Source organism: Falco biarmicus, chromosome 2 (assembly GCF_023638135.1).
Source record: "Falco biarmicus isolate bFalBia1 chromosome 2, bFalBia1.pri, whole genome shotgun sequence".
NCBI classification, from domain to species: domain Eukaryota; kingdom Metazoa; phylum Chordata; class Aves; order Falconiformes; family Falconidae; genus Falco; species Falco biarmicus.
Genome location: NC_079289.1, coordinates 90,237,388 through 90,265,044, shown reverse-complemented (window position 1 = coordinate 90,265,044; position 27,657 = coordinate 90,237,388). Strand labels below are relative to the sequence as shown.

Sequence of the window (27,657 nt, the reverse complement as noted above, 5' to 3'; positions counted from 1 at the left end):
GTTAGGGAAAAAAAAAAAAAAAAAAAAAAAGCGCATGCCACTCAAAAAAAGCAGAATTCCTGGTAAAACAGCAAGAAGGATATCCAATCCACCCACACAGGACTATGTAATCCTCTGTAACATCCAGGATTGGATCAAATATGTTGAATGGGAATCTGCAAAGCCCTGTATTTTAGCTAATTAATCATTAAAAAAAAAAAAAGCCTCTTATGAATCGGCTGTGTTAAATGAACACCAGCTGACAAAAACGTAGTTATTACAGACTTGCAGTCGTCTGTGCCTCTTCTGATCTATGTCACCAGTGAATGTGTTTGCTTTGCTCTGGATGCATGTGTGGAACTATAGTGTTCAAAACAGGAATACTGTAAGCTTGCGCTGAAAAAACATTATTGTAACATACAGAAATAAGCACAGTAGTGCATTCGCGTATGCAATAATGTATACTTGTAAACCTTTAAACGTGGAATCCCATGAAATCACCGATGCTGTGGTGTTGTGCAAATTCGACCTCAGTCCTGCAAAGAAATGAAAGGAACCAAGAGCTGGCAAAACTTGCAGTAACTTGACGAAGTTGAACAGTAGTCCTGCTATTAACTACTTCTAGATGGCATTGTTCTGGGTTTGTAACTACACATGGCTTACGTTGTTTGTGGCTTCAGCATGGTCTTTTACAGTTATCTTTTAGAAAAGAAAAAATGAAGTTAAATAAAAGGATCTAAAGATTCTCTGGTGACGGTCCCTGTGAAGCCAAGGGAAAAGAGGCAGCCCCATGGCCAGCAAGGGCAGCGAGTGACCGACAACTGCGGCTGCTCCGCGGCCCCGAGCTGAGGCCACCGTGGCTGCTGGACGCTGACCCGCGGCCTCGGCGCTGCGACACCGCTGAGGGTTTCACCGGCGGCTGGCGGCGGGCACTGCATCCTAAAGCTACCTGGGCTCAGCAGGGCGTTCTCCGGCCGCAGAGCAGCCCCAGCCGCGGGGCCCTGAGGTGGGAGCTGGCGGCCCGGGAGCCGCCGGCACCAACGGCCGCGCTGAGGCGCCGCAGCCATCAGGAGGGACGGCCACGATCCCCGCCCCGCGGCGCTCCCGCCGCGCCAGGCCGGCCCCGGGCCCCGCAGCCAAACACCCGTCACACTGCACCCCTCCCCCCGCACCCGCCGCCCCGCTCCCGCTCCCGCTCCCGCCGGCCGCCAGCGGCCGCTGCCCTCCGCCCCGCCGCCATTGTCCCGCCCCGCCCCGCCCCGCGCGGCGCGCGCCCACCCCCGCGGCGCCGCTGCAGCCCCCGCGCGCATATAGGCTCCTCCGCCGCACTCCCCGCGCCGCCGCCGCCTCCTCCAGGCATGGCACAGGGCTCTACCTCACTATGGCAGCAGCAGCGCGGCACAGCACCCTGGACTTCCTGCTCGGCGCCACAGGTAACCGCCGCCGCGGGGGAGAGGAGAGAGAGGGAGGGGGCGCGTCCTGTGTGCCCCCCCGCCCCAGTCGCGCCCCGCCTCCCCTCGCCCCCGCCGCCGCCGAGGAAGCGGCGCGGCCGCCGGCCCGCCAGGCCCCGCGCGGCCGCCCCCTCTGCCGGGCCTCCCTCTGGCGCCCGTCCCCGGCCGTGGGTCCCCCCCGGTGCTCGCCCCTGTAGGCGGGCAGGTGGCCCCGCGCTGCCCGGGGCCTCCGTGCTGCCGCCCCTGCCCCCGGTAGGCGGGCGGCCCGCTGCGGCCTCCTAGCCCTGAGCCCGCCGTGGAGCGGCCCCCCCCGCGCTGGGGCAGCCCGGCTCGGGGCGAGGCGGCGGTGCGGGGCCGGGGGGGGGGGTGTCGCGCAGGTGCCCCGGCCGGTCACCGCGGCGGGCTCCGGCCGGCCGGCCGCCAGGGCGGGCTTTCTCCGCCGGCGGCAGGGGGAAGCGGTGGTTGCCGCGCCGCGGGCCCGGGGGGAGGGCGGGCCTGGCCGTTGTCGAGCAGCCGGGCTGGGGCGCCCCGCGAAGCCCGCCTCGGCTCGGCGCTCCGGTCAGCGCGGCCCTTGCACCGCGCCTCGGACGGGGGCGATGGAACGGGCCGGTACCTCGCGCGGAGCGGGGCGCGGGCGCGGTGCCTGCGTGCCTTGTCACTTCGGTGTGCCCCCAGCCTCGTCGCGAAATCGCGAAGGAAGTGATTAGCGGTGAAACGCGGGATGAGCCACTGGCTGTTTCAGCGCTGTACTCGGTTATCTGTAGGGGGCATGTTCGAGCCAGAACGCGAGGAGAGCACCACGTTTCTCAACGGCCAAGATGGGTGAAAGGGTTTAACTGGGGGCGGGGAGTGGGGGGGGTGTGTGCGTTAAAGCCGGGTGGCGAGGCCGGTGAGCGCCGAGCAGGGCCCCGCTCGGGCTGGCGCTCCCGCCCCGCTCCCCCCTGGGACAGGCCCTTCCTGCGGCCGGCGTGCCCGGGGGGCTGACCCACTGGGCCGGCCCCCTCTCTCTTCATTTCCCCCTTTTGGAGGGAGTTGTGAAGGCAGTTCCCCACATCTACAGATAAAAATCTATCATTAGCTTGATTTGAGAGAGAGGTTCCCGACCCCAGGGGCTTTGCTGCGTGCTATGCCTTTCGTGGCGTTGCTGTGTTTGCACTTTGGTGAGCCAGGAACAGAGAAGGGGGAGGTGTTAGTGAAGTTGGTTCCAAACAGTGTGCCATAGCTGCTGTGTTTCATGGTAAAAGTCTTGCAGTTTCCATTTTTACAGAGACATCTTTTACAGGGCAATTTGGCCACTCTAATGGTCACTTAATGGTAAATGAGATGGCACTGCCATTTTCCTTGCACCTTGTGCTTGTCTAACCTAGCATGAGCGGAATTGGGAAGCTAAATCAGTCTAAAAGCAATTTTTGTGGATGCCACTTAGCCCACACAATTACCTCTTTGCCCGTTTAGTTCCCTGAACTATCACGTGTTCAAGGATTACATCCATAACTGGCATCTGTGGAAGGGTCAGAATTACAAGGGAAAAGAGTAGAACTTAGACTTATTTTCAATGCACCTAAGTTAATTGGCTGCTCTTGATACAAAAACTATGCCATTATTTAAATAGGGAGCGTGGTAATGATATGAAATGTTGTCTTGCTTTCAGGTAGGTTTGCTATTGCATTTCCCTTTACTTTTGAAGACAACATTTGGGTCTTCTTCCAGTCAAGATGAATATGCCTAGATGAGGGTGGGGGGGATAGACCAACTGTAGAAGTGTTGCTGTGTAGATTGAAGCAGGGAAGAAACCTTTGTTCGTTCTTTTATATGTTTCAGCACGATAGACATCTCTAGTGAGATGTGAAGAACTTTCTTCCACCCGTGGCAGCTCTGAAGTTGGCTTGTACTTTTCATGTGGAGTTTTTCTTCTTGTCTAGTGCTTATGGCCCAAAGCATAAAGGGTTGTATATGGAGGAAAAAATTGTGAATATACATTTGTAGCTTGTGTTAAAGGAGTTCAAGCTTAATGCTGAATCATGGATCATCAACTAGCTGAGGCTTTTACTGTATGTAGACAATAAAACTTCTGAATGATCTGGAATGCCATGGAATGGCATAAGAATCTGCTTATATATGAGTTATATATGGCTGATGAAATAATTTTGAAATGGTTCTCAATGTTCATATTTACACAGTGGTTAAATGTTGTCCTTATCCTGAAGGGAAGGAAGGCTTCACTGTTATTGTCCAGTGTCATGATTGAACATGACTATAAAGGGTAGGATAGTGCTTGTGAGGTGTTAGCATTTTTCTGGGATCGGTTTCTCATGTGCTCTGTGTGTGGCTTGACTGAGGATGAAGGCTTCTGAGGCTTTTGTGGAGTAAGGGAGGAAGGCTGTCTTTAGACGTCTGTTGGATCTGGAGGACACAACTCTGCGTTAGGAAGGTGGCATTTTGTCATGTGTTAATCTTGTGCAGCTATATTAGCTAGCATATGCTTGTGCTGCACAATGATGTAGATTCAATCATTCCCGCTGGCTGGCTGACTTGACATGTGCCAAAACGCTTCAATAGCAGCTCTCTGTTCTTCAGGCAGCCTAATTCTCTTGTGATACTGGACTGTGGTGCATGTTACATTCTTCAGGATTCAAGTGTGTACTCAACAAGGATCTTGAGAATGGTAACTAGAATAATGGATATTTTCCTAGTGTTTACCATCATCACTTCTGTAAGGTTGATGGTTGGAGCTACTGAGAGATGCCAGCAATGTTAATGAAAACGTGGATGTGGGGAGTTAGAGGAGAAAACGAGTCCTTTTATGTTGGGTTGGGGGGGGGGGGGGGATGGGAAACACAACAGTGTCTTGGAAATGGGGCTGCATGAGATGAAGTCGCATATTTCTACAAAAGCTTTTAGTTTTCTTCAAACTTCTCAAATTGTTTAATGTACTAAAAAATCTCCAAATTTAGTAAAAAGAAAAGCCTTTTTGCCTGTCTTTTGAACTAGATGTATAATAATGCATCCCACCAGTTTTTAAAAATAATAATAGGTAGTTAGATAAAAGCAGGGTTGAATCTTTGATAACTGGATAACACAGCCTGACTTCCTGTGATAGTCTCATCAAGAACTGGTCGAAGTAGCAACTATAGAGCTCAATCCTTTGAGCAGAAGCATCTGTGGCTCTCAAAACCAGAAGAAAACTTAAGCAGGCAAACCAGCGTAGTGCTTATGATCCTAAAATACAAAAGTGCTCTAACATTTATGAAAATGAATACCTATCACTTGGCTTCCTTCATTGGGACATAAAGGCTTTAGTCATGTCTTTCACTTCTGGACTAATGACATGAAAATATGGAGACTTTGAGATTTGTTTTTTTACTGGCTTCAGAAAACTGCTTTGAAAAGGTAAGAACTTGTTGGAAAATTAGTTTTAACTGTCTTCAAGTTCACTGTTTGGGTTTATTGCTGTGGGGGGATTATATAGTTCATAATACAGCTGCACAGACAGTTGTGCTGGCAACACTTGAGTCCAGGGCACAGATGGGTGAGCTGGTGGAGGAAAGCAGCACCTGAGCTGGCAGTTACTGAACTAAATTTGTATGACATTGTTGTGTGAATTGACATGCACTGGGAATGCCAGGGCTGTAGTGCAGGTAAGGCAATGCTTGGGTTTTTAAGGAAAAGGGTAAGTGGATGTCTGTGTGCAAGATCTGTTTTTCTTCATAATGAGTATTTTCATGGAGATAGGAACTAGAATGATCTCTTGTGGGCTGAGCCTTTTCTTTTGGCCCTGTCAGTGGCTTTGTTTCTGTCTGCAGGGTCCAGTACTCAATTCTGAGACTGTGTAGAGAAAACTGTGGTGAGAAAATTAAGCCTGTCATCAGTAGGGATATTTGTAAATAAAAAATGGCTAATCGCTATCGTACTTATGTCTAATTGCTGTTGGATGCAGACAATATTTTAAGAGATTCTTTAACAACAGATTGTGTGAAAGAAAACTAACTGGAATTGTGTATATGGAATTAGACTTGAAAAAGTATTTTACTTTGGTTAGTGTTTCGCTGCATAACTGCACTTACTGGAGTCAAAATTTACAAAATAGTACTTTTGGAGTTTTTTTTAGGGGAGGCACTACCTACTTTACAAGTTAATTAAAATATATAAAATGTCTCAGCTGAAGTATCCATTACAATGTAAGAAAGTGCCATTAGCTCTACTGGCAGTCCTGTATCTTAAATCTTGCCTTGTTTTTAAGTCTACAGGAATGCTGTCAGGTGACGCTTTAGTATGCAGTTGGGTATAAAGATTTAAACAACCCTCAATCCTCTTCCCCCCCCCCCAGTCATTTAATAATACTGCATGGTATATTCCAGTGTTTGACGTCCTTGAAAGGTCATAGCTTTCATACGTGTTGTGTTCTGAAACAATGTTGATTATAAGATATAAGTTATTCCACAAAATGTTCTTTCAGTGTTTGAAGCTTTTACTTAGGCTATCAAATTGTTAAATATTTGAACTGCATGCAGTTATGCTAATATTTTGATTCTTGTCTTTGTTTTGATTGGAAGCCTTAATACTTTTCATAGAGCAGGACGGTAATTTTATGTGCTGCTTCCTGACAGTGCTGATTTAAGCTTTTGGGGAGGGGAAAGAGTTGACAAGGCTTTGTTTATTTCTGCATCCCTTTGGAGCCTTGTAGTTGAGTTTCTTAACTTTCAAGGACTAATTAAAAAAATGCTTTTTGGACAGGACAGTCTCCCAGAAACAGGAGTGTTTAAGAGAATTAAATGACAGTGAGGAGTGCTGTACTGGCTCTTCCTGTCTGCCATCTCTGAAACCTCTGCCTGAATTTCTACCTTTGAAAATTGTACATGAGTTCAGCTGCTCATGTGAGCTGTATCCTGCTGTAGTAAAGACAATTTGAAATTGGTGCTGGTTTAGCTTAATAAGCAGATAATCGGCAGTTGTAGCTGTTGAGTCGTGGTTCATCCTGCACTAAGTTTGGAAATGGCAGAGAAAGCAGGAAGAGGTGACTGGCACTGAAAATTTGATGTTGCTTCCAGAGTTTTTCCATGGGTTGGTCATTCTTGTTTGTGAAGGAGAAAGGCTCCAACTAATACTAAATATTCGGTAGTTTCTAAAATTATAAATTAAAAACTCATTAATAAAACCTTGGAGCACTTGGCTGTACATAGAGTTATTTTAAAATTACTAGTCTCTGTAATTGGTGTTTTGGCCTAATGTACTAGTGATGCTAGGGCTTTATTTTTCTTATGAGGCAGGTTCAGCTTCTATGACTGGAGCTGGCTGCAGTCAGCGGTAAAAACACATTGTGGGGGAATGGCATCTCTGAGCCTTGTAGCTCAGTTTAACTGGTTCTGTCAAGTATTGGGCTGTCTGAAGTGCTGAAACATCTGATTACAGTGGTGACATGTGGATGATAGGCTTATCTCTTCTTTTATGGTATGTTACCAGAATGTTTGCCGACTTGATCTGTATGTGAAGACCATGTAAATAAAGATTAAACAAGACTCAAATGCCACTGGAGCTTGCAACTTCATTATCAACCTTGGCTAAAGTTTGCAGCTAGCTTGCAGCTGTGGTTCAGGAATAGGTCTGGTTTAGTTGTGTTCCTTTAGCAGCCTGTGCCAGCGGTGTGGGCTCAGCCTGTGCTCTTGGCTGAGCTGTTTTGAGCTGAACCCTGCAGGTCTCCGTAGTCTAGTTCTGGCAGGCCTGGACTAAGAACTGGCCTGCTTTGTGTCGGAACACAAATGAGGCTTGTCAGGAGGCATTAATACAGGAATTAATAGCTTTCCATTTTTAGCAGTAAGAACTTCCGTGAACTCATTCCCTGCTTTTGTTGGTTTCTAGTTTTGAAGATTAAAATGCTTTATGAATGGAACTCTGAGAATGTCATGATCTGATTCTCCAGAATGATGTCTAGTACTGAATGGCTGCTTGCTCAGACATGAAGGAGCTGTCACCTGCAAAGGTGAAGGTTAACAACATGGGAGGTGTTTTCCATTATGGTCTGGTTTGAAGCTGTGGAACAAACTTCTATAGGACATACAGGCTGCTTTTGAAACATCAATATTTTTTATTTCAGGTACATGTCACTGACCATGCCTTTTTAATAGCAAAATCATTGGAAGGAGAATAAAAGTGTATATGACATGTACTAACTGCTTTGCTTAATATATTTCTAGAAGGTGGTCTGGTACCAGGTGATGAAAGTGGCTTGAGAGATGTAAGTGAACAGGAGAGCTGGTATTAGCTGTTCCCAAGTACGTTTTCACATTTACTGCTTTTCTGGATGGAAGGGCTACAGACGTTTCAGCAGGTTGTACTGTTTAAAATGTGAACAATCTTTGTATGCCAGCTGATAGACTTCAGTTTATGTATTACTGAGAGTCAAATGAAGTTAGTGGAGCTGAGGCATTGAAACATTTGTTGATGTTAAAGCTCAAGCTATGTATCACAAAATAAGTTTTCTCAGGGCATAAATACTCTGTAAAGGTGGTATGCCAAACTTATGTTTGAGAATGTTGTTTTGCAAATGCCTTTGGCTTACCTCTTCACCTACTGATCAGCTCGGATAAACTGTTGCGATGAAGTGTTGCAAGAAGTTTAGTGAAATGCTGTCTTTCAATAGCAAAATTAAACTTGACCAAGCAGCAAATCTGGAATAGTCTATTGTGAGACCTAGATATTTAAATTGTAAAAGAATACTGTTTGTGGGCTGTCCAGAAGAATGTTACAAATATTTCATGTCTGTCTCTAGAGAAGTAAGTGTGGTTTCGAACAGTAGATTTCTATGAAATAGAAAAACCTGTAAGACTCTTACAGGGTAAAGTGGCGACTGGGGAAAGAAAAAAGTTAAACTTTTTAAACTAATGTGGTGTACAGAAATGCCAGCCACTGTTAACTTGTGGAGGCCTATAAATGTTTTTTCTTCTAGAGCTAGCAGAGTGTCAGGACTTTGGAAACGGTGCAGAACAGATCACCAGAATTAAAGTTGTTGTTAATTGTAATAGGATATCACGTTACAAGTAGCTGCAATTAGATGCCAGGTGTAGAAGTACTCCTGAAGCATATATTTCATCAAAATACAGAAATAAATCATAAATGTCAAAGTGAATGGGGGAGGCTTAAACATTCTTTAGCTCTGCATGTGATCAATAGGAAAGGTATAGCAATTGGGCAGTTCGTTACTTCTTTCTCTGGCTTTGTTTTTGAAGGGGCAGTACTTAAATAGTTTCTTCTTCAGAGTTGTCCTGGCTGTAGGAATTCGGCATGTTTGGTGTCTTAAACTTTTTTTTTTGTCTTGTGGAATGTTCTTGTAGGACTTGCCCTACCTAACTGGAAAACATTCCTCTAAAAGCCAGCTGAAAATAGCCTCAAGTACTTTCAGCAGCAATGAGGGGCTTCTAAAAGTTTTGCCAAAAGCTAACGGGGGGGGGGGGGGGGGGGGGACGGGACGGGACGAAACAAAAAAAACCCCAAACAACAAAAACAACCCCTTTATAGGTTCCTGTGGTGGGCTCTTTTTAAACTTCACTAAGTGTGTTGTGATGCAGGAGTTGTCAAGAGTGAGCCTTTGGATGCTGATGAATCCACAAGCCCTGTACTTGTGCAGTAACCAAGCCAGGAAAAGTGGGAAATAGAGCACTGGAAACACTAACTGCTTTGTCATGTCAGATGATAATCAAAAACTTAAGTGAATAAAATCAAGGTAGATTATGGAAGGTGATCCTTTGTTTTAATTCTTTCCTTTCAAGTAGTTTCACATTCATACATGCTACAAACTTGACTTTGCTGGCTCTGCTGTAGTCAGCCACTGTTAGAGCGAAAGGTTTATTTTCCTGTCTCTGGGTATTTTAATAATGATGCTTATAATAATTGAGCTCTCCTGTAGGTCAGTGTCTGTGTTTGATTGTGCTTGTATCTTTGCACTGGTACCTATCTTGAGAGAGACTTCTGTGGACAATGCATCCTGGCTCCTACAGGAATCTCTGCAAGAACCATGGCATAATGCAGAGGGCATTGATACCTCCTGTCCTTCTGAACTCTGGCTGGTGTTGCTCATCTAATGAGTGGGTAGAGATTCTGGGTGGCAGAATTTTGGAGACTAGTAGATGCATTTACTGCTACGTGTAATGAAAGTTTAATAACAAAGCTGAGCTGCTTCACTTAACTGATTTATTTTAAGCCTTTGAATTGGTCTGCATGACTTAAAATAATCTGTGCACAAGTTTGGGTGTAACAGTTCACCCAGATGGATAAATCCTACTGACCAGTTGAGGATGTAAATCTTTCTGCCTTCAGTTAAGGCTCTGATGATATCCCAGAAGTCAAAAATATATTTATTGGGGAAGTCAGTCTGTGGGCTGACAGGAAAAAAAATGCTCCCTGACTAAATTTTATTAATGTAGTACTTTCCTGTTAACAACATGAAATCTTAAGTTAGTCTTCATGTGTAAATGAGCTCTAAATTAGTAGCAAATGCTTTCTTCTGGTTCTTTAAAATGTATGTTGCAGTGGTGCATCTTCATTTGTGCTTGAAAAGACTTGCTAGTCTACCTAATTTCCAATGTGCAGTGTGCTTGCTTTAATCAAGCAAAATGATTTGTTTGGTAACACTTACATCGGCTGAGTGACTATATTAAAGCATGAGAACATAGTTTTATTTTGATGCTTTGCAGTTCGGCTCACCTGAAGCTATCCTGTTAAGGGGAGAAAAGTAAAATTGAAGAGTGTTTTGTGCTACTAGTAAAATCTTTGTTTCTTGGTTTCTTCATTCTGCCCCTTTACTCTGGTGTTTCCCCTGCTGTATCCTCTACCTGGGTGCATGCCCATGATGTATTCCAAAAGCACTGAAAAGCATGTATTAACACCAATCCATAAAATAGATGTCGAATGACCAATGCTGTTAGGAATGTAGCATTCATTTAAAGAAAGAATGACAAAGATAGTTGCATACTTGAATCCCTTTTACATTAACGGTTGCTCAGCTTCTGCTGCAGGTTTGATGTGCAGCAAAAGTAATGTTAGAGCAAGAAAAGCTCCTTGTATCAAGGATTCTTGTCTCTAATAAAGCATTTGTACCAGAGATCATATGTGATGAGGCATAAAACTACCCAACCTTGCTAGCATTCTTTACTTCCTTATTTAAATTACGTGTTTGACTGAAAAGTCATGGCAAACTGAGATAGTGAGAGTGCTGTGACATAGTCCAGTAAACCTGATGTTCTGCTCTTGCCAATTAATTAAACTCCATGTTGTGGTGTTTTGTGATTGCATGTATTGAAATACTAAATTATTGTGACTGCATTATCTGTCCTTCTAGCAGAAGTTCACAATTTAACCTTTTCAAAAAGAAGCTTTTGTCTTAATGACTAGGTGGAAATGGAGTATTGCCTTTTAAATGCTGCCAGTGGAAGTGTTCTGACACATCACTTCCATTTGAATGTGGAGCCAAACCTGCTGTTCTCATGTGTTGAATTTCAAATTGTGAGATACCTTACAGGTCATGGCTGATAAGATTATTCTTACTCTGTATGTGCTTACTGGTGGTACTTTGATATGTTACAGTACCATTTTTCTGCAATTTGGTAATAGTTGTTTTTAATGTTGTAATCCAGTATCAAGAATTTTACTGTTCATGCTTCAAGGAAACATAAGACTTAAACCTCACTGATACTGGAATGTATTTTTATTGAGGCTGAGTTTACAGAAAAAATCGGGAGCTTCAGATTCACAAAACAACATGGGATATTCAATATAAAAGATCACTTCTGGTTTTATATATACAGTAAATTAAATTTTTTGTTGTCCTAGTTTGACGAATTGAGTAGAGGAAGGTTGAAGGAGTAACTATGTTACTGTATTTTTTCCATTACGGGAGTGGATGGAGCTGATAAACCTATAGTTGCTCAAAACTTAGTTTTATGTAGAGTTTTCCCTTAAAGGTGACTAGGGAATCTTACCCTGCTTTTGTGAAAGCACTGAATCTCTTTTTATCAGAGCTCAGAGGAGGAAGCGGGGGAAAAAGGTGATTTATGAGCCTGCATGTCGGAGTTATGTTTTTGTTTAATACACGTGCTTTGCACTGCTTGCAGAAGTTGAAGCAAAACCATTCCTGTTCGTTGTTCATACAGCTGCTTTTAGCTGAGTTCTCACTTAGCATTTTAAGTAATGACTTGCTGATTGTGTAGCCTGAACTTGAATTTTTATTGTTGTATAAAGGACTAGGGAAAAGAGGCTGTGTAGGTCTGTTCTCTTTACATTAAGATTGGAGATTTGGACAAAGATTCAAGGTATTTCTTATTCTATAAAGGTGATACATTACTCTATGGGCATCCTAGAAAATGCGTGTGTGCTAGTGTCATCTGAAAGCCCCTGTATATGGTTTGTTGCTTTGGTCACTATTACTACTAAAGTTACAGTAGTGTATTTGAAACTGCAAGAAAAAGTTGAGCTTTTTAAAGGTGGTCTTGGGAAGGTTGAAGTAGCTTCCCTCCAGCATTCCTTTGTCTGAATCTGTGTTTCCACAGACCTCGTTATGGCAAGTGTCAGAGGGAAGACAAGTCAACTTTGGGAGATCCCTACATGTGGGGAACATGAGGGTAGAAGGTGGGTGTAGATTATGGAAGGTGTGTGGTGCTCTTTACCCAGGACTAGGTTCCTTGTTCCTTGTAGATGTGTGACCCTGCAGGGTTTTTCTTCGCACATCTGAGTGAAGAATCTAAGACCGAAAGAAAATCGGTATAACTCCAGTCTTCAAAAGAGCAAGAAGGAAGATCCAGGGAACTGAGGGCCAGTCAACTTACATCAATAACTGGGAAAGTGATGGAGTGAATTTTGGAAGCTATTTCCAGGCCTGTTGAGGGCTAGAAACTGGGTGTAGCTGACATGGATTTGTGAAGGGGAGATCATGCCTCACTTGCCTGATAGCATTCTGTGGTTGAAATAATGGCTAGATGGAGGAGGCAGGAGTAGTGATTGCTGTTTATTTAGACTTTAGTAGGGCTTTCAACTCTGTTTCTGATAATATCTTCATGGATGAAGTGGGGAAGTACAGGTTAAAATCCACAATGAGGTGGATTGAAAACCAGACTGCTGGGTCCAAGAGATGATCAGCAACAAAAAGTCTACCTGGAGGCCAGTCAGTGGTTGTGCCCTCAAGGAGGGGGAGATAGTAGGTCAGTGCACCTCAGTACCTTCATTAATAACCTGGGCATTTGAACAGAGTGCATCCTTCTAGGCTTGCAGATGATGCAAAACCGGGAGGTAACTGATGCACTGTAGGTACTGGCTTGCAGGAACCCAATGAAGTTCAACCAAACGGAATGGCAAGTCTTGCATCTTGGAAGAATGGCCCTATACACAAGTATAGGTTAGGGACAGCTTTGCCTTCCACTTAAGGATCATCTTGCTCAACTCAGCCCTACTGAGGCATATCTGGAGTGCTAGGCCCAGTGGTGGCTCTCCAGTACAAGAGTGTTGGTCCTACTGGAGTGGGCCCAGTGTAGGGCCATAAACACTATTAAAGGAGTGGAGCATCTGTCATACAAAGAGGGTAGATTAGCTGGAGCTAATCATCCTGGAGTAGAGGAGGCTCAGGAGGATTCTAACAATGCAGATTTATTTAGGTTGGAGAAGACCCTTAAGATAGAGTCCAACTGTTAACCTAACCACTACCAAGTCGGTCACTAAACCATGTCAAATTATATATAAAAATATGTAGGATATCTGATGGGGGGGGCGGGAAACTGAGAAGATCAAGCTGGACTTTTGCTCCGTTGTGCCCTGTGTGACAGGACAAGAGACAAGACAGTGGGCAGAAATTGAAATACATGGTACTTGATCTGAACATAAGGAAACACTTTTCATTGTGGGGGTGGTTGAACATGGGAACAAGTTACCTGCAGAGGCAGTAGAATCTGTCTGTGGAGACAGTGAAAACCTGACTGCTTGTGGCCCTGAGTCACCTGCTGTCATTGATCCCGCTCTGAGCAGGGTGTTGGATGATGTCTCCTGTTCTGTGGTAGCTACATGACTTGCCAGAGGGGATGTACATAGAATTGACTTTCAAGTAGAAAAGTCAGACTTCAGGTGAACTACAGGCGTGCTCAGGGGCATGGTCACACCATTGGCTTAAGCACTCTTTCACCCTTCCCTCTCTCCTTTTAATATCAACATTAGCTCTTTAAATCCATGTTGGCAGTTTATTTTGAATGCTTCCCACCACCCTGTCACATCTTGTGTGCAAGTGTGAATGAAGAGGCAGGAACAAGAGAGGGTGGGAGCACTCTGGTGACAGAGCAATTTTAGCTTGGTGTTGGTCAACACTAAAACATCTGGAGTTCGGTTCCTTGTTGGTTGGATGCTTTGGGGAAAGGGTGGCTGGTAGCTGTGGAACATGTGTGGGAAGGGGTGGGTTAAATTTAAGTTCTGCAGAATATCGGAAGAGAGGAGGTTATTGTAAGAGGAATGTAGAGTATTTACCTGGGTATAAGGAGAAAAAGTATTATGTTCTCAGAAATGCTGCAAATAGTGCATTAAAAACTTCTTGTGTCTGGCAGAGAGATTTGCTATCATATTGGGTGTATTTTGTGTGTATTTTTTGAGGCACCCTGCACTGATACAAAGTGGTGGCAGTGCAGGGTAAGAATGAGGGTTGAATTCTCATTTTGGTAACTGGTATCTTCAAGACTGAGAGCTCATTCTGATTCATGGTGGTTTTACCCATAATTTCTAAAAGGACACTTGAATGCACTTGGTGATATGTATTGACTGGTGATTACATGGATATGCTGATAACTTCATGCATTTGCTGTTGTGGCATAGCATGGCTTGATTTAGCCGTATTCAATATGTAGCTGGAACTCCTCACAGTAAGAGTGTAGGGGGGATGTTCTGTGGAAACTTCAGGAAAAAGCAGCGTTCTACTCTTGATCTCCTGTAATACAGGATAATGAAATGGAGTGAGTGCGCAGGGAGACTTAGTTTTCTCATGGATGGGTGAATAGTCTGGCTATTTCAACCTGCTGCCCCCTTTTTTTTAAGCCTCCTCATGCTGTGCATGATTCATTGATTTCTGTGCATAAGTCAACGTGACAAAGTTGACTGGTGGATGTTGATTGAAAGGAATAATTTTAGTATCTATTTCTACTTCCTGCTGTTTTCTGCTTTCACATAGCTGGCAAGGACAAAACAAAGGATTCTTCTGTGCCGGGGTTCTGACAGGAGACTTCCAAACTTAATATGTGGGAGTTGCATGTTGCTAAAGCTAGTTGGTTTTCATCTGTATCCGTTAATGTCAGGCAAAAGCTAGCTGCTTTGACCTGGGAATAGTGAAAGTGGGGGCTTTGGGTTGTGCTTGGAGGGGATCCTCTCATTCTTGTGAGGCATGGATTTATTTTGTAGTTTTTGAAGGAAAAGGTCCTGTTTTAGGCATCTGCTGTCATTCTGAAGTCTCTTGAGTCTGTGATATTTCTGTGGAAGCTTCCCTGGATAGTTTCTTTGAAACACTAGTGTGCTCTGTGCACTCGTTTTCCACGCAGGCAGATGCTTTTAACCAGGATAAAAGGAGTGCAATTCTTCCGAACTTTTCAAGTTGTAAGAAAAAGGTTGCTGTGCAGGAGTTGATGACTAAACAACAACCAGTTATCTGCAAGTTACTTGTATTACTGTATACTTTCATGTATGGGGGAGAGGGGGAGCTAGTAGTCAGGGACTGTCTGCTTTCCATAAACTGTGGTAACTTTTGTCCCTCTTTTTTTTTTTTTTTTTTTTTTCCCAATTATTTCTCCACTTGGTTTTTTGTTGCCTAAAGGAAATCTAGGCATTGAAATACAAGCACTGGAGCTTGAAGTTTCTCCTTGGCACTGGATTTTAAAATTTATGAACATTTTGCTCCCTAACACTTCTGCAGCACACTCCTAATTCTGGAGACTTACCATGACTAAGATTGAGATACAATATTGGCATTGGAAAAATGTTTCAGATTAGTCTATGAGCAAGAACTCCTTTATAACACTTATAAGCCTGGTTACTGTATTTCCAATAAGTGTTGGTGGAGGGAGACACTGTGAGTGGCCTGACTTGGCTCTGGTGGGCTCTGTGCCAGAGCTGTCAGGTGTGCTGCTGCAGCAGGTTGAAGGCCCAGCCTCCTGCTGTTCTCTTAAACTGCCCCGGGACCTCACCTGCCTAAAAGTGAATCTTTTGCCAGGTGTGTTCCTTTTTGTCCCTTGTACCTGACACTCTTCCACCTTGTCTCTGCATATTTCCATTTCATGTAAGGCTTTTGAAGAATTGTAGGTGACAGGAAGAGTGCCTGTGTGAGAATTTCATATTTGCACTGCACAGTGACTTAATATATTGAAATAATTAATTTAAACTCTGAACTGAAACAATATTCCAGTTGGGTTGCTGTTTACAGTTAGCATTTTCTGCTTTTTAGCTCCTAATATACACTAACTCTTTAATGTGTTCTTAGTAAAGCAGTTCCCTTTTTTCTTCACTTGTCTCTGCTGAAAGTCCAGCTACCAAGGGAAAAATACATGCCTCCAAGTCTTAGTATAAGTGCTTTGATGTGTCCTGTTGGTTCCGTTACATTCTGGCTTGCTAGAGGAAACAATTCAAAGTCATGGGGTGAATATTTTCAAATAAGAGCTAATCTGTTCCCATAGCTTACTAAGATTTTGTCAAGCCTCTGGTATGAGGAGGTCTTAAACCAGAATATTTTTAGAGATGGTCTGGCTCAATAGCAAATTACTGAGCTCAGTGTTGGAGTATCTGGGTGAAGCTAGCCAGCGTGCATGAGACCAGACTGGATGTGCGCAGTAACACTGGACTTTGAGCTGCACTCATGTTCACAGATCACTGTCAAATAACGGCTGCTTTACTGTGGAAGTTTCAGAAGAACATCTGCAACTGCTGCATGTAATCTTTTCAAATATGCTGGGATGCCAAAACTGTCTGGCTTAGCAGGGTATTAACTCTCTTGAAAACCATGTATATCAAATCTTATACACAGTGGTTTTGTTTCAGTTCCCTGGAGTTGAAACTCTGGACTTCTTTATTCCTTCTGGCAAACAATTACTAAATATTTCAAATAGTATTCCATGCTTGATAACCAGAGTTTGTTTCCTTTTGTTCCTGAATAGCAAAAAATTGACTACCTGAATTAATGTGTTGATCTAGATTCAAAGGTGTTCCTACTGTTCTAATCCTCATTGTCCTTTTTGTTTTTCAATGCTTGCTACAGCATATCTGAGCTTGGAGTGAGGTGGTGGCTAGTGGTTTTGGGTGAGAGCTCCTGAGATTGCTGAAACTTCCTGATGCCTTCAAGCAACCACTGATGCCTCAAACATTTTAATAAGGAGACTCCAACTTTGGAGAAATAAGTAGCCCTCCAAGGCAAATCTTGTGTGGTATAACCAAAAGGAGACCTGATAAAAGAGGATGTTGTTGGTTTAATTTCCTAAACTTAATCGCATAGTAGGAAGAGCTCAAATGAAGCTTGTGCCTGGCTGCTTAGCAAAGAAGTCTGCTGCTGAATGAAGAGCAGCTTGTGAGGGATTAGTATGTTCATGGAGCAGAAAAATATCTGTGATTTGTGCTGCAGTCTTTGCCCAGACACACCTAGCAGGAATCTTTGAAGCTGTTAAAGGCAGATAGACTAAATGTGGTATGAGCACTTAAGCTCTTCCAGGTTCTGTTCTCTGTCTTCCTACTTCAGTACCTTGTAGGAGCTGCAGAAGAAGTGGTCTGGGGGTTAATTGCATACTGGTTCAGTTCTGGTTTCATGGCAGCTTGCTGGCCTGGAAGGGTATGCTATGCATTATTATTTTGTTTGATGTGATGGTGACATGAGAAATATGTTAAGGGAAGGACGTGAGCATGGGTTTTGTAAAAGATGAGGGAGAAGGTAAAGGAGTGGGGCAAGGAAGCAAATGTCAAGCAAGAAGAGGGGACCACATGTCTGAAGTGGCAAGAATTCTTTGTGAATATACTGGCCTTGAAGCATCTGCTCTGATCCTCACCAAAAGAGTGGTGATGTGTTTACACTTGCAGAAGCTGCAAGTTTAAAGTGAATGGTGCAAAGTTCCCTTCCCAGTACAAAGCTGCAGGGACTGGAACCAGTTTAAGAACTGTGGCTGTAATTATGGCCCCATTTCTTTTATACTTTTGATGTCCCAAAAACATGTTGGCTTGATTGGCGGCCGCTTACCGCTGTAACCATGGTTACTGGGCAGATAAACTCTGTACTCCAATCCTTAATTACTGCCTGTGCTGTGGTGGTACCTGACTGATGCTGGATAGGAAGTGTAAAAAATCACTGGTACAAGTGATGTAGAATTCGACAGGAGGGTAGAGAAGGAAACAAGCTTCACAGTGGTAGCGGACTGTGTGTGGGGTCCTTAATGATTAAGGGTAAAAATCATCAATGGTGCTATTTTTGGTTGTATTTCACCCTAACTTGCAACATGGAGAGTTAATGAGGAAGGTGTAGATGTAAAGCAAATAATTCTCAAACATGCATTCAAAATCAGATAGTAAGAGCAGTAAGAAGTGCAGGTCCTTTCCACTTTTATTAAATACCCTTGACAAGTTATTGGGGAATTGGCTTGCTCTTCACTTTGTGTTGAAGAAAATTAAATGTTTTATCTGTTATTTCAGTCTGGTTAAAACATGCGGGGATAATTGAGTCCAGGCTTTACAGATGGGCAAACACAGGTTTCAAGAAATCGCTTTTTTAGCTTCGTCTACTGTGGAGTTGGGTAGAGGTGATAGATGAGCTGAACTTTGTGTTTAGTATAGGCTTTCTTGTCCGTCTGTTTGAAGCCTGATACAAATCGGCAACGTTCTAGAAACAATTGCTGATAACATGTGCAAGCAACACTTGCTGGTTCAAAGGTACATGCATTTGGTTGTAGGGAGTAAAACAAAATAGTTACGTTGGGAATGACTCTTTAAAAGTTGGCATGGGGGAACAGTGTGTCAGGGCTGAAGCATGTGGTTATAAACTGTGCTCCATAATATGGCTATGCCAGGTGATTTCTTTGATAGACTAAGTCCCGGTTTTATTTTTGACACTATTGACATATTGCATGACTAATAGTGGCTTAGTTTTGTTTGTGAAGCAAAAATTATGATACTTGCCTCAATGGGACAGGCTGTAGATTAATATTTTGTTAACTCTCCCACTGGCACTTAACAGGAGAGGCTGGCATACCAGTTTGTTCCTGTTCTGCTAGGTTCAGCTTTACTGGCATACTCCACTGACTTGCCTTGGTCAATTCCAAAATCATCTGATAAAACTTACAACTTCTTTATGAGACACTTGTTTGAATGGAGGATCTAGCTGTAGTGAAGTTAGTCTTGTGGATTTAGGTAATGTGTACAGCAAACTCAAAGGTTCTGAAATTGGCACATTTTGACTGAAGAAATACCTTCATGGAGAAATCGTCAGCTTACTTTTGAAGATAATTACCAGAGAACTTTTTAGTTACTTCAAAGTGATTTTTTTTATGTGCTTTTCAGAGAGAGGTCTTTTCCATTATATCATGAAGATTTCAGTTGGGGGCCTGATCTGTCCTGGATGTTAGAAAAAGGATGTTTCTGTGGGGCAGAGTGGATAGGATAGTTTATCCTGTCTAGTTTTAATGCCTTTGAAGAAATGTTGAGCTGTAGGACAGAGAAACTACCAATTTTCTTGTCAGTACTGTGGTTTCTTTCTGGGATTGTTGTTTATGTGTTGTTATTTTTTAAAATGCTTAATTACATAAGGACTTGACTGGATTGTAATACAGTAGGTGACCAATAATAGTAGCCATAATAAAAGTGCTCTTACAACATGTGCTGTAGATAAACACTTTTGCTTAGGGGTAAAAACTGATTTAAAAGAAAATTGCTTGGATTCCCATTCACTGAAGAATACCTCTGGGGATTGAGAAGGGGGAGAGAATGTACATGAAAACTACTGTTCAGATGGAACTTGGAGAACATACTTGACTGCTAGCAAAAACTGTTCAACCTCTTAAAAAAAAAAGACAAAACTCAAGAGGAAAATCCTTACTGTTTGTTTTTTTTCTCTCAATTTTGCAGCTGATTGCAATGCTGTTCTTAAAGCTCTACAGCCCATTTTTCAGGAGCAGGGAATGACAGAAACAGTTTATAACTGGGAAGACCATGGTTATTTAGCAACCTACATCAAAAAAAATGGCAGGTGAGTGGATTTTCTTTTTCTTCCTATAGATTGTCCCCTTTGTCCTTTCGTACAGATACTTATTTCTCCCTGTATTGATCTCCTTCTGGGGTATCAGCAGGGCAGACTTTTTTTTTTTTACCAGCCTTGCTATGACCTGACTACAATAAAGCAGAATACTGTTGGTAACCTTGTCTGTCATCTTGCAGTTTGAATATCAGAACAGTTGAACAGGTCAGTCTGGTCAGTAACATTTTATGATGTCTTGATCACAGGGCCAGGCCTTCCAGATGCAGGACAGCTCAAGTCAGTTAAATGTATTTATAATCCTGACAACTGAGTATGTCTAAATACATCAGAGTCTAACATTAGCATGTGAAAAACAAACTTTCTGCTTCTGTCTTGCATGCACTTCTAAGCACTTTATTATATGGTTCAAATTCTCAAGCAGCTATTGAAGTAACTAACAGCATGAGAAGGGTGGTTGGTGTCATTTGTGATACTCACATAAGCAAATCTGCTGGGATAAACTGGTAAGGAAACCACATTCACTTTATTTCCTGAAGCTGCTTTACAATGTCAGGGTTAGTCAATTATGGTATACATTTATCTGGCCTGTTTATTGGTAACTACCATAATTATGCTGCACTTCACTTATTTCCAGTTAATCAATTACTTGTTCTTGATGTCCATTGTGGCAATTGCTGCTTTTGTTCTTTTTTAAACCTTAGTTTAGTGTTCTTCCGGATTGGAGTTAAGCTTTAATTTTCTGGCCATCTTCTCCTGGGTGTCCTCTTAAATAGTTCATTTTGCCACACTCCTAACGTGTGAGAATTGCCTGAGGATGTTAAAATTCTTTTTGTAATGAAAGATATAACAGGTATCTCTAGAGGGGAAAATCAGATCCTAGGTGAATGTGTTGCCTACTGGAATTTGTCTGTTTATTGTGTGTGAACATACTTGTATGTACAGCTCTACATAGTTTTTATATGAATGGTAGTGTAGACCAGCTACACTGGTAAACTTGTGGCCTGACTTAGAGTAGCAAGCTGACATGAGTCTAGTCCTATGTTTATATCTTTCCTAGTCATGTTCTGTGAATTTCTTGTTCTGTTTCAGTTAGCTTTTCAAATGTGGTGCTGGCTTTTTCTGATCAAAATTATATGTCTTTATATTTTTGCCCAGAAAAGCCTGTTTTTTGTATAGTCTTTCTTACTGTGTTTAGTTATGTGTTATTTTATATTCTTCCTGAATAACTTGATCAAGATTCCAGTTCATGGAATCGTAGAATGGTTTGGGTTGGAAGGGACCTTGAAGATCATTAGTTCCAGCCCTGCTGCCATGGGCAGAGACACCTTCCACTAGATCAGGTAGCTCAAAGCCCCATCCAACCTGCCCTGGAACACTTGCTGGGATGGGCCATCCACAGCTTCACTGGAACACATTGCCCAGAGTCTCAACACCCCTGCAGGGAAAAATCTACCCTCTTTGTTTGAAGTCAGTCCTCCTTGTCCTATCACTATAAGGCCTTGCAAAAAGTCCCTCTTCCGGCTTCTTGTAGGCCCCCTTTAGGCACTGGAAGGCTGCTAGAAGAGAAGAGAAGGCTCCAGGGAGACCTAGGCTGAATATCCAGTTCTGGATAACTCTTTGTTTCTGAGGACAGTGAAAAGATAGCGAAGTTGATAACTTGCTACTCTTCGGTCCTGATGCTGTCCTTCCTCTGTATTGGTTTAAGCTTATTTAGTATCCTTGATACTACCTGTTTAGGAGAACACGAACTCTGAACAATTAAAAGGTTCATCTTTTGTTCATCTAAAAGTAAAAAGGACTTAGATTTAAAGGTTGATTTTCTTTGATTACGTAGCCTCATTTTGCTTTCCTGTATTTCTTCAAGTTTGAAAGTGTCATGAAGTGACTTCTCTAACTTTCCTCTCTGCAGTCTCGTTGGATCATTCCTCCCAAGACAGCCCCTTCTAAAGGAGCAGTTTCCAGAGTTAAATTACCTGTCTTTTGACATGTTCCAGGATCTTGCAATAGAAGACTGCTTTCTAGTGTAACTTTGCCAGGAGATAACTGGTGTCTAGAAGCATCTCTGAGTAAGGTCCTCAAACTTCTAGAATTTAGAAGTATCTAACCTGATTTTTCAGTTGACAGCACAGTAAGACAATACTTGTTGCTACAAATTCCACTGTTTCAAGTGCTAGAGTATAATACTAATGAATGTTTGGAAGGGGAAAATGTAAGCATTGACCTCTCTGTGTAGGAGAGGTGGGAAGGAATTCATGGGTAAGACAAACCTTTTCACTGCTGACAGAAGAAAATTGGTCTGGTTGCCAGTTTCCATGGTTTCTCTTGGTATATTCATTGCCATCTGAACTCCAGTGCAGACTGTATTTATCTTCCCTGGAAATTACTCACTTGTAGCTAAACAACTTACTGTTTGCAGCAGTGTCAGTTGAAGTACTTTTCTGTGCTTTGCCAGCCCCATTGAACTCTTAAATTGGGGAACAGTACCATGTGTGGGAGAGCTTTGAGTTCTGGGACTCGACAGTTTTGTTTACTTGAGTTTTCAAATTTCTTAAACTGCATGTACTGTGAGGTAGCATTAAACAGCATATTTCTGTGAACTGAAACTACATCAGCTGACTAACTGAAACAAATAAGGGTGTGACCACTTAAACCAATAGACGGACAGTTATACCCCTGTAAATCAAACGAGCATTTAATGAGTGGTAAGAATGAACTGGTCATACAGAGGATTTGGTACTAACTAAATAATTTTTATTTTAATACTGGCAATTTTATGTCTGCGTTTTATTGTAGAGGCCTAAAATATAACATTTTTAGGCAATAAAAAAAAAGCCAAGTATCTGACACAATTAGGAAGAAATTAGCCAGGGCATGCAGACTTTACCTCTTCCTTCCCTGCAAAACAGTATACTTCTGGAAGTGGAGTAGCTTGTAGTAAAAAGCAAAAAAAAAAAAAGAAGATATTGGGTAGGTACATCACAAGTAGTTTCCTATAAGGATGGCTGGGTGCTACTGGGCACAAGTTCCCCAGGATGAAAGATGCATGAGTTGGTGCTGTATGTGAGTAGGGGTTTTACGAGTATGCCCATACAAACACATTTTTTTTTAACCAGTGAAAGGTGACTGAGCCATTGCAATGTAAAGAGGCACAGCTGATGAACAGCTGGGTGGTAACCCTAGGTAAAAAAAGTTTTATACGATATGGTATGTTGCTAAACAGTGTCGACACTCCAAAGTCTGCAGAGATGACCGCAGGGTGTCCGGTGCTACAGATTGTTGATTTGTGGGCACTGCTGTTGATGAAACTCTTTCACAAAGATACTGTGCGAACAGCCTGGTGGAGGACTGCGGTGGTTAAACGAATTGGAGCTGATCTGGGGATTAAGCCATGCTTTCCTGTTGTCATTACCAAAGCAACAGATCCCCATTCTCCTTTGTCTAAAGCTAAGCAAGCAAAAGTCACGTGGCAACTCTACCTGGTCCATTTACTTCGTGATTTACTATTACAAAAGGACCTAACTGAGGGAAGCTGAGATGAAAGCATTTACTAATGGTGTTGTCAACAGGGCAGGAAATGGCTCACTTGGCCACTTGCAGCCCTGTCTGTAGTGGGGGTAGGCGTGTGGATACACTCCTCTGCTTTGCCAGCCCCCTGGCCCAAATGCTGGTTGAGGAACTGTAGCACATGGAGAGGAGCGATCATCTCTTGAGTTTCAGGGCTCTGGCAGTCTTGTTTTCCTGAGCTGTGTATTTTCAGATCACTTCAGAATGTTTTCAGGGTCACCATTAGCAGCATGCTTTTACTGAAGTGTTAGTCTAGCTTAGACTGGACAGTTAAATGTTAGGAATGTGGTCTTTCTCATATACATTAAATGAGATAGTTTGTAGAGAGTCATAGGGCCCAGTATATCTTAACAGATTAAAAATAAAATATGGATAAGGATAAAATTATTGAAGTTACTCAACAATTTTCAGAGATTATCTTCTCAACTAATACTGTATTTTAATGGCATCACTGCTTGTGAGGAAGTACTTTAACATTACATACTGTGTACAGCTACCAGGGTTGTTCTTGCCCTTTGTGCATCTATGTTCCTTCTCTTGACCCACAAAACCTCAAATTTCTACAGTGAGACTGTATTTTAGGAAAGCTTTGACCTCTCGGGTACACACAGTCATTTTTGGCTTCTGTCGGAGTTCTTGTTTGGAGAAGTGTAATCCTGCTGGTGTGTGGCTTCACTGTTCGTAACAGTGTAAGGCTTATGCAGTTTGAAGTTAATTTATATGTTGCTGAGATGATGGTGAATGTTGAACCCACTCATCTCTCCCTTCATGGTGTTACTTTTTTCTGTGTTAGTCTTTTGCTAACCATTCTATATACTAGTCAACATATTGTAAAGGAGCAGGGTGAACATTCCTTAACTGTTTCAGGCTGAAATGTTTTAACTTATTCATGGAGTTACCCCAAGTGTGAAAATAAGTGAAGAGAGATGGGAAGCAGTTGCTAGGAATAAACAACAGTTTAGAACTGTGGTAACTTTTATAGGTTTAATTTTCTTTTTTGTAAAAAAGAACAGGAATAATGGTGTAGTGAAAAAGTGGTTGCTTAATTCCTTAAGGTCCCTTAAGTACTCTAAGATGAACAGAATTTTAAAAATATGCTTTATGGAAACAATGTCGTGACAGTCTTTATTTTGGGATTTCTGCTATAAGCAGGTTTTCATTTCCTCCCTCATTGAATAATTTGACAGATGCTTTTATTGGCAAGCTGTTTCAAATACACAAACTATTCTGTAGTGATTCAAAGTTAGTCTGTCACCAGATAAAAGCTTTAATGGGTGAAGCGGGGTTTGTAGGTACCTGTCTGTATCCAGTTTTATTCTCTGGGTGTGGTGCAGAGAAATCCTTTTTCAAATATCTATATGGCTTTATAATGTATTGTACTCCTCAGTACAAGCAACTAAGATAGGATACACATTTTTGGCTCAGAATGTGTTGGATCTCCCTGCTTCTGGTCCTTGAGAAAGGTTTTGAATGAGTATCCTCTTGTTTAAAAGACTTAATTTTTGATTTGTGCTATTGGGATTTATTTGTCAACATCTGATGTTCCCTGTTCTTCAGGCAGCAAGATGCAGCACTCAGCAGAATAGTTTCTGTAGTTGAGACCTCTTGCATACAAGCACAAAAAGCTTGAGTAATCATCTACAGGATGTTACTGCACCTGCATACCGGTTAAAAGCAGGGCCATGTTTGTGGGGGCTGCTTCTCACATGCATGTTCTATTGTGTGTGGAGAAGATGCTTCCTCACTGAGCTTTGCTTCTCCTTTTATGAAAGTGCATGTAAGCACGCACCAAAGCTGTGGCAGGTGTTTTATTTTGAAAAATGGGAATTAAGGTTTTCAGTAAGACAAGATGCAGGAGGGGAGGCTTGTGAAGAAAACTTCATTTTTCACAGATTCCTCCTCATTTGGTTTGTAAGGTAATCATTGTTATATTTTCATAGGTAGAAAATGGAAACTATTATCGTGGTTCTTAAAAACCCACCTCCGAATATTAAGAGCTGCTGCTGCTGCAAACCTGTATTCACATGCATTCTACCAAGCAGACAAATGTAAAGAAACAACAGCCAGCATAGCCTTTGTTCTTTGCTGATTGAGACTGTGTCTTTTGTGAGTTCCACCTTGGGCCTGCTGCTACTGCCTTAATGCTGCTAGACTGGTTGCTTTTCTGAATGTACACTTGTACTGTTCACTGTATGTTTAAATCTTTACTGGCATTTTAGCTTATTTTGGGTGTTCATTTCCTACCAGGTGACTTCTAACAAAGTTATAACCAACCTGGATCTATATTGGCTTCTTAAAAAACCTTGAATGACATTCAAAATTCTTGACCACAAATTGAAGAAACCTGAGTATCAACCAGACACTATAACTTTTTTTTGTCCCACCGCACTGCTCCGGCCAGGTGCCTGCCTTTCATCTCTCTCTCTCCCCACTGCCCCAGGTATCAGGACCCTGCTATTCTAGTAGAGTTCATTTGATTAAATGAGTGATGGTTCTGCAGTGTTACTGTCTCAGTATTATAATACTATCATATCACTTCCAAGTTTAAAGGTGTGTGGTTGTGCTTTTCAGAGCAACCCTCCTCTCTGCTTCTTGCCTCCCACCCAAAAAAAGACCTCAGAGCAAAGGAAGTATTTCATACTTCACAGGGGAAGTGAAGACAATGTCAGCTGTCAAATCTTATGACAGCTATGTGATTCTTGCAGGAAAAGAATTTGAAAGAGAAGTCATGGGACAGTCTGCCTGTTTGAATCAGTAGCAACTCCTAGAATATGGGAATAAACAAAGTTTTTGTAACAGTGTATATATTTCTGGTACTGCTGGATTATGGAGAACTTAACACTGCTGTCTCGTGAACTGCAAATACTCATTTTGGTCTGGAGTGGGTCTATGGACTTCATGAGAAATGTCCCTTTTCACTGTGAATGGTTGTGTCCAAAACCTGCTGGAGCGACCAGTGCTTCCATCTAGTGAGTTCTGCTGTTTTGTCTTTCTCATTAAAAAAAAAAAAACTAAACCACCACCTGTCTCCTGGAGTCTTGCGATAAAACTAAGTTCTTACACTTATGCCTGACTCTACACCCCCCCCCCCCTTTTGTTAGGTACATTATAAAATAAACCTATGCTGACATGAAAATCATACAAACAGAATCCTGGGAGTGTTTTCTCTAGAGCTGTCCTTTGCAGTAGCCATTGCCTCTGTACCGAGTACCAGGAGACTGTAGGAGAAGCATTTAACTAATTTGAGTCCCTTTGGTTCAAGGGGTTGTAAGTTTTTAAACACTTCTCTCTGAAGCCCTGTAGAGACTTGGGGGTGGGAAGGAGGAGTGTGTGTCCTGCACTCCTTTTTATTAAGTCTCACTTGTGTCTCCGTACTGATGAGAACATCAGCTTAAGCTTTAAGGTGTTGTGGTCACTGTGCAAAGTGTGAAGTGGCTCACCTATCAAAAGTACTGAACAGTGCCAATCACCAGTGAGTGGGACAGCATTCTAAACCATGGGGGTAGACACTACATGCCAAAGGTCTGAACAGTTTCTTCAGCTTTGGTCTTGGTGGGAGTAGAGTAGAATGAGCTTCTTGGTACTTACTAAACACAAGTAAAAAGCTGCTTTGGAAATGTCTTGAATACTGAAAAGACTTAATCTTTTAAGTAGATCGTAAACCCAGTCTCTTAAGTGGTAGCAAGGAAAATAAACGAAGCCAAAACTACCCCCGCTACTGAAGAGAAAAGCATCTGTGTACTCCTTTACTATTTTCTGTTCATTGCCTCATCAGGGTAAAATAGTGTATTTTATCTGCTGCAGGAGTAACTTCCTGCTGTGTGGGGAATACCTGCTGTAAGCGGGTTCTGTGATTTCACTTACTGGCCATCAGAGTACAGAGGCTTTCTGGTCCCTGACACTTGCCAGGAGGACACCTAGTGGGCAACGGCTGGGGTGGAGGGAGGGTCACTGAAAGATTTTTGACAATCTGTAGGTATTTGGGAGCCAGAAACGCAGTGGGTGTGTGCGTGCCTGTTGTATAGAAACGTCCTGCCTTCTGGAGGCAAGACCTGCGTGTAAAGGCTTCAAGGAAAGCCTGAGACTTCCCAGGCTCATCTTTAAGAGAAGTGGGTGACACTCTGGTTTCTCTCAGCTATAAACACATCACAGCAATAAATAACTACCATCCAAAGCCACAAGAGTGTTTTTATTCTTGAATCACTTTGGTCAGTTTCATTTGATCATTTCACAGTTACCAAAAAAAAAATATATTACACTTTTCAGATGACACAGAATAGTCAGGACATTCTCTCTGACTGCAGGTAGAGGTTTTTCTGGCCAAGGCTCCTACCACTATAGGGGAGGTGATGTTTGTATTGAGGCTGACAGTTTAGGAAAGGAGCTGTGGAAGGGACAAAAAGTGCTGGGAATGGTGGGGAGATGACAGTTCAC

General features: G+C 42.6%; 1 protein-coding gene across 1 annotated transcript in view; it reads left to right on the top strand.

Annotated features, from left to right (window-relative positions):
* The first annotated feature begins 1,246 nt into the window (after positions 1-1,246).
* SMS (spermine synthase) overlaps positions 1,247-27,657 on the top strand; it is a 48,256-nt gene continuing 21,845 nt past the window's right edge. The window contains exons 1-2 of the mRNA XM_056328980.1: positions 1,247-1,412; positions 19,530-19,650. Of these exons, the coding sequence (XP_056184955.1) occupies positions 1,361-1,412; positions 19,530-19,650 (173 nt within the window). The 5' untranslated portion in view covers positions 1,247-1,360. The remainder of the gene's footprint in view (positions 1,413-19,529; positions 19,651-27,657) is intronic.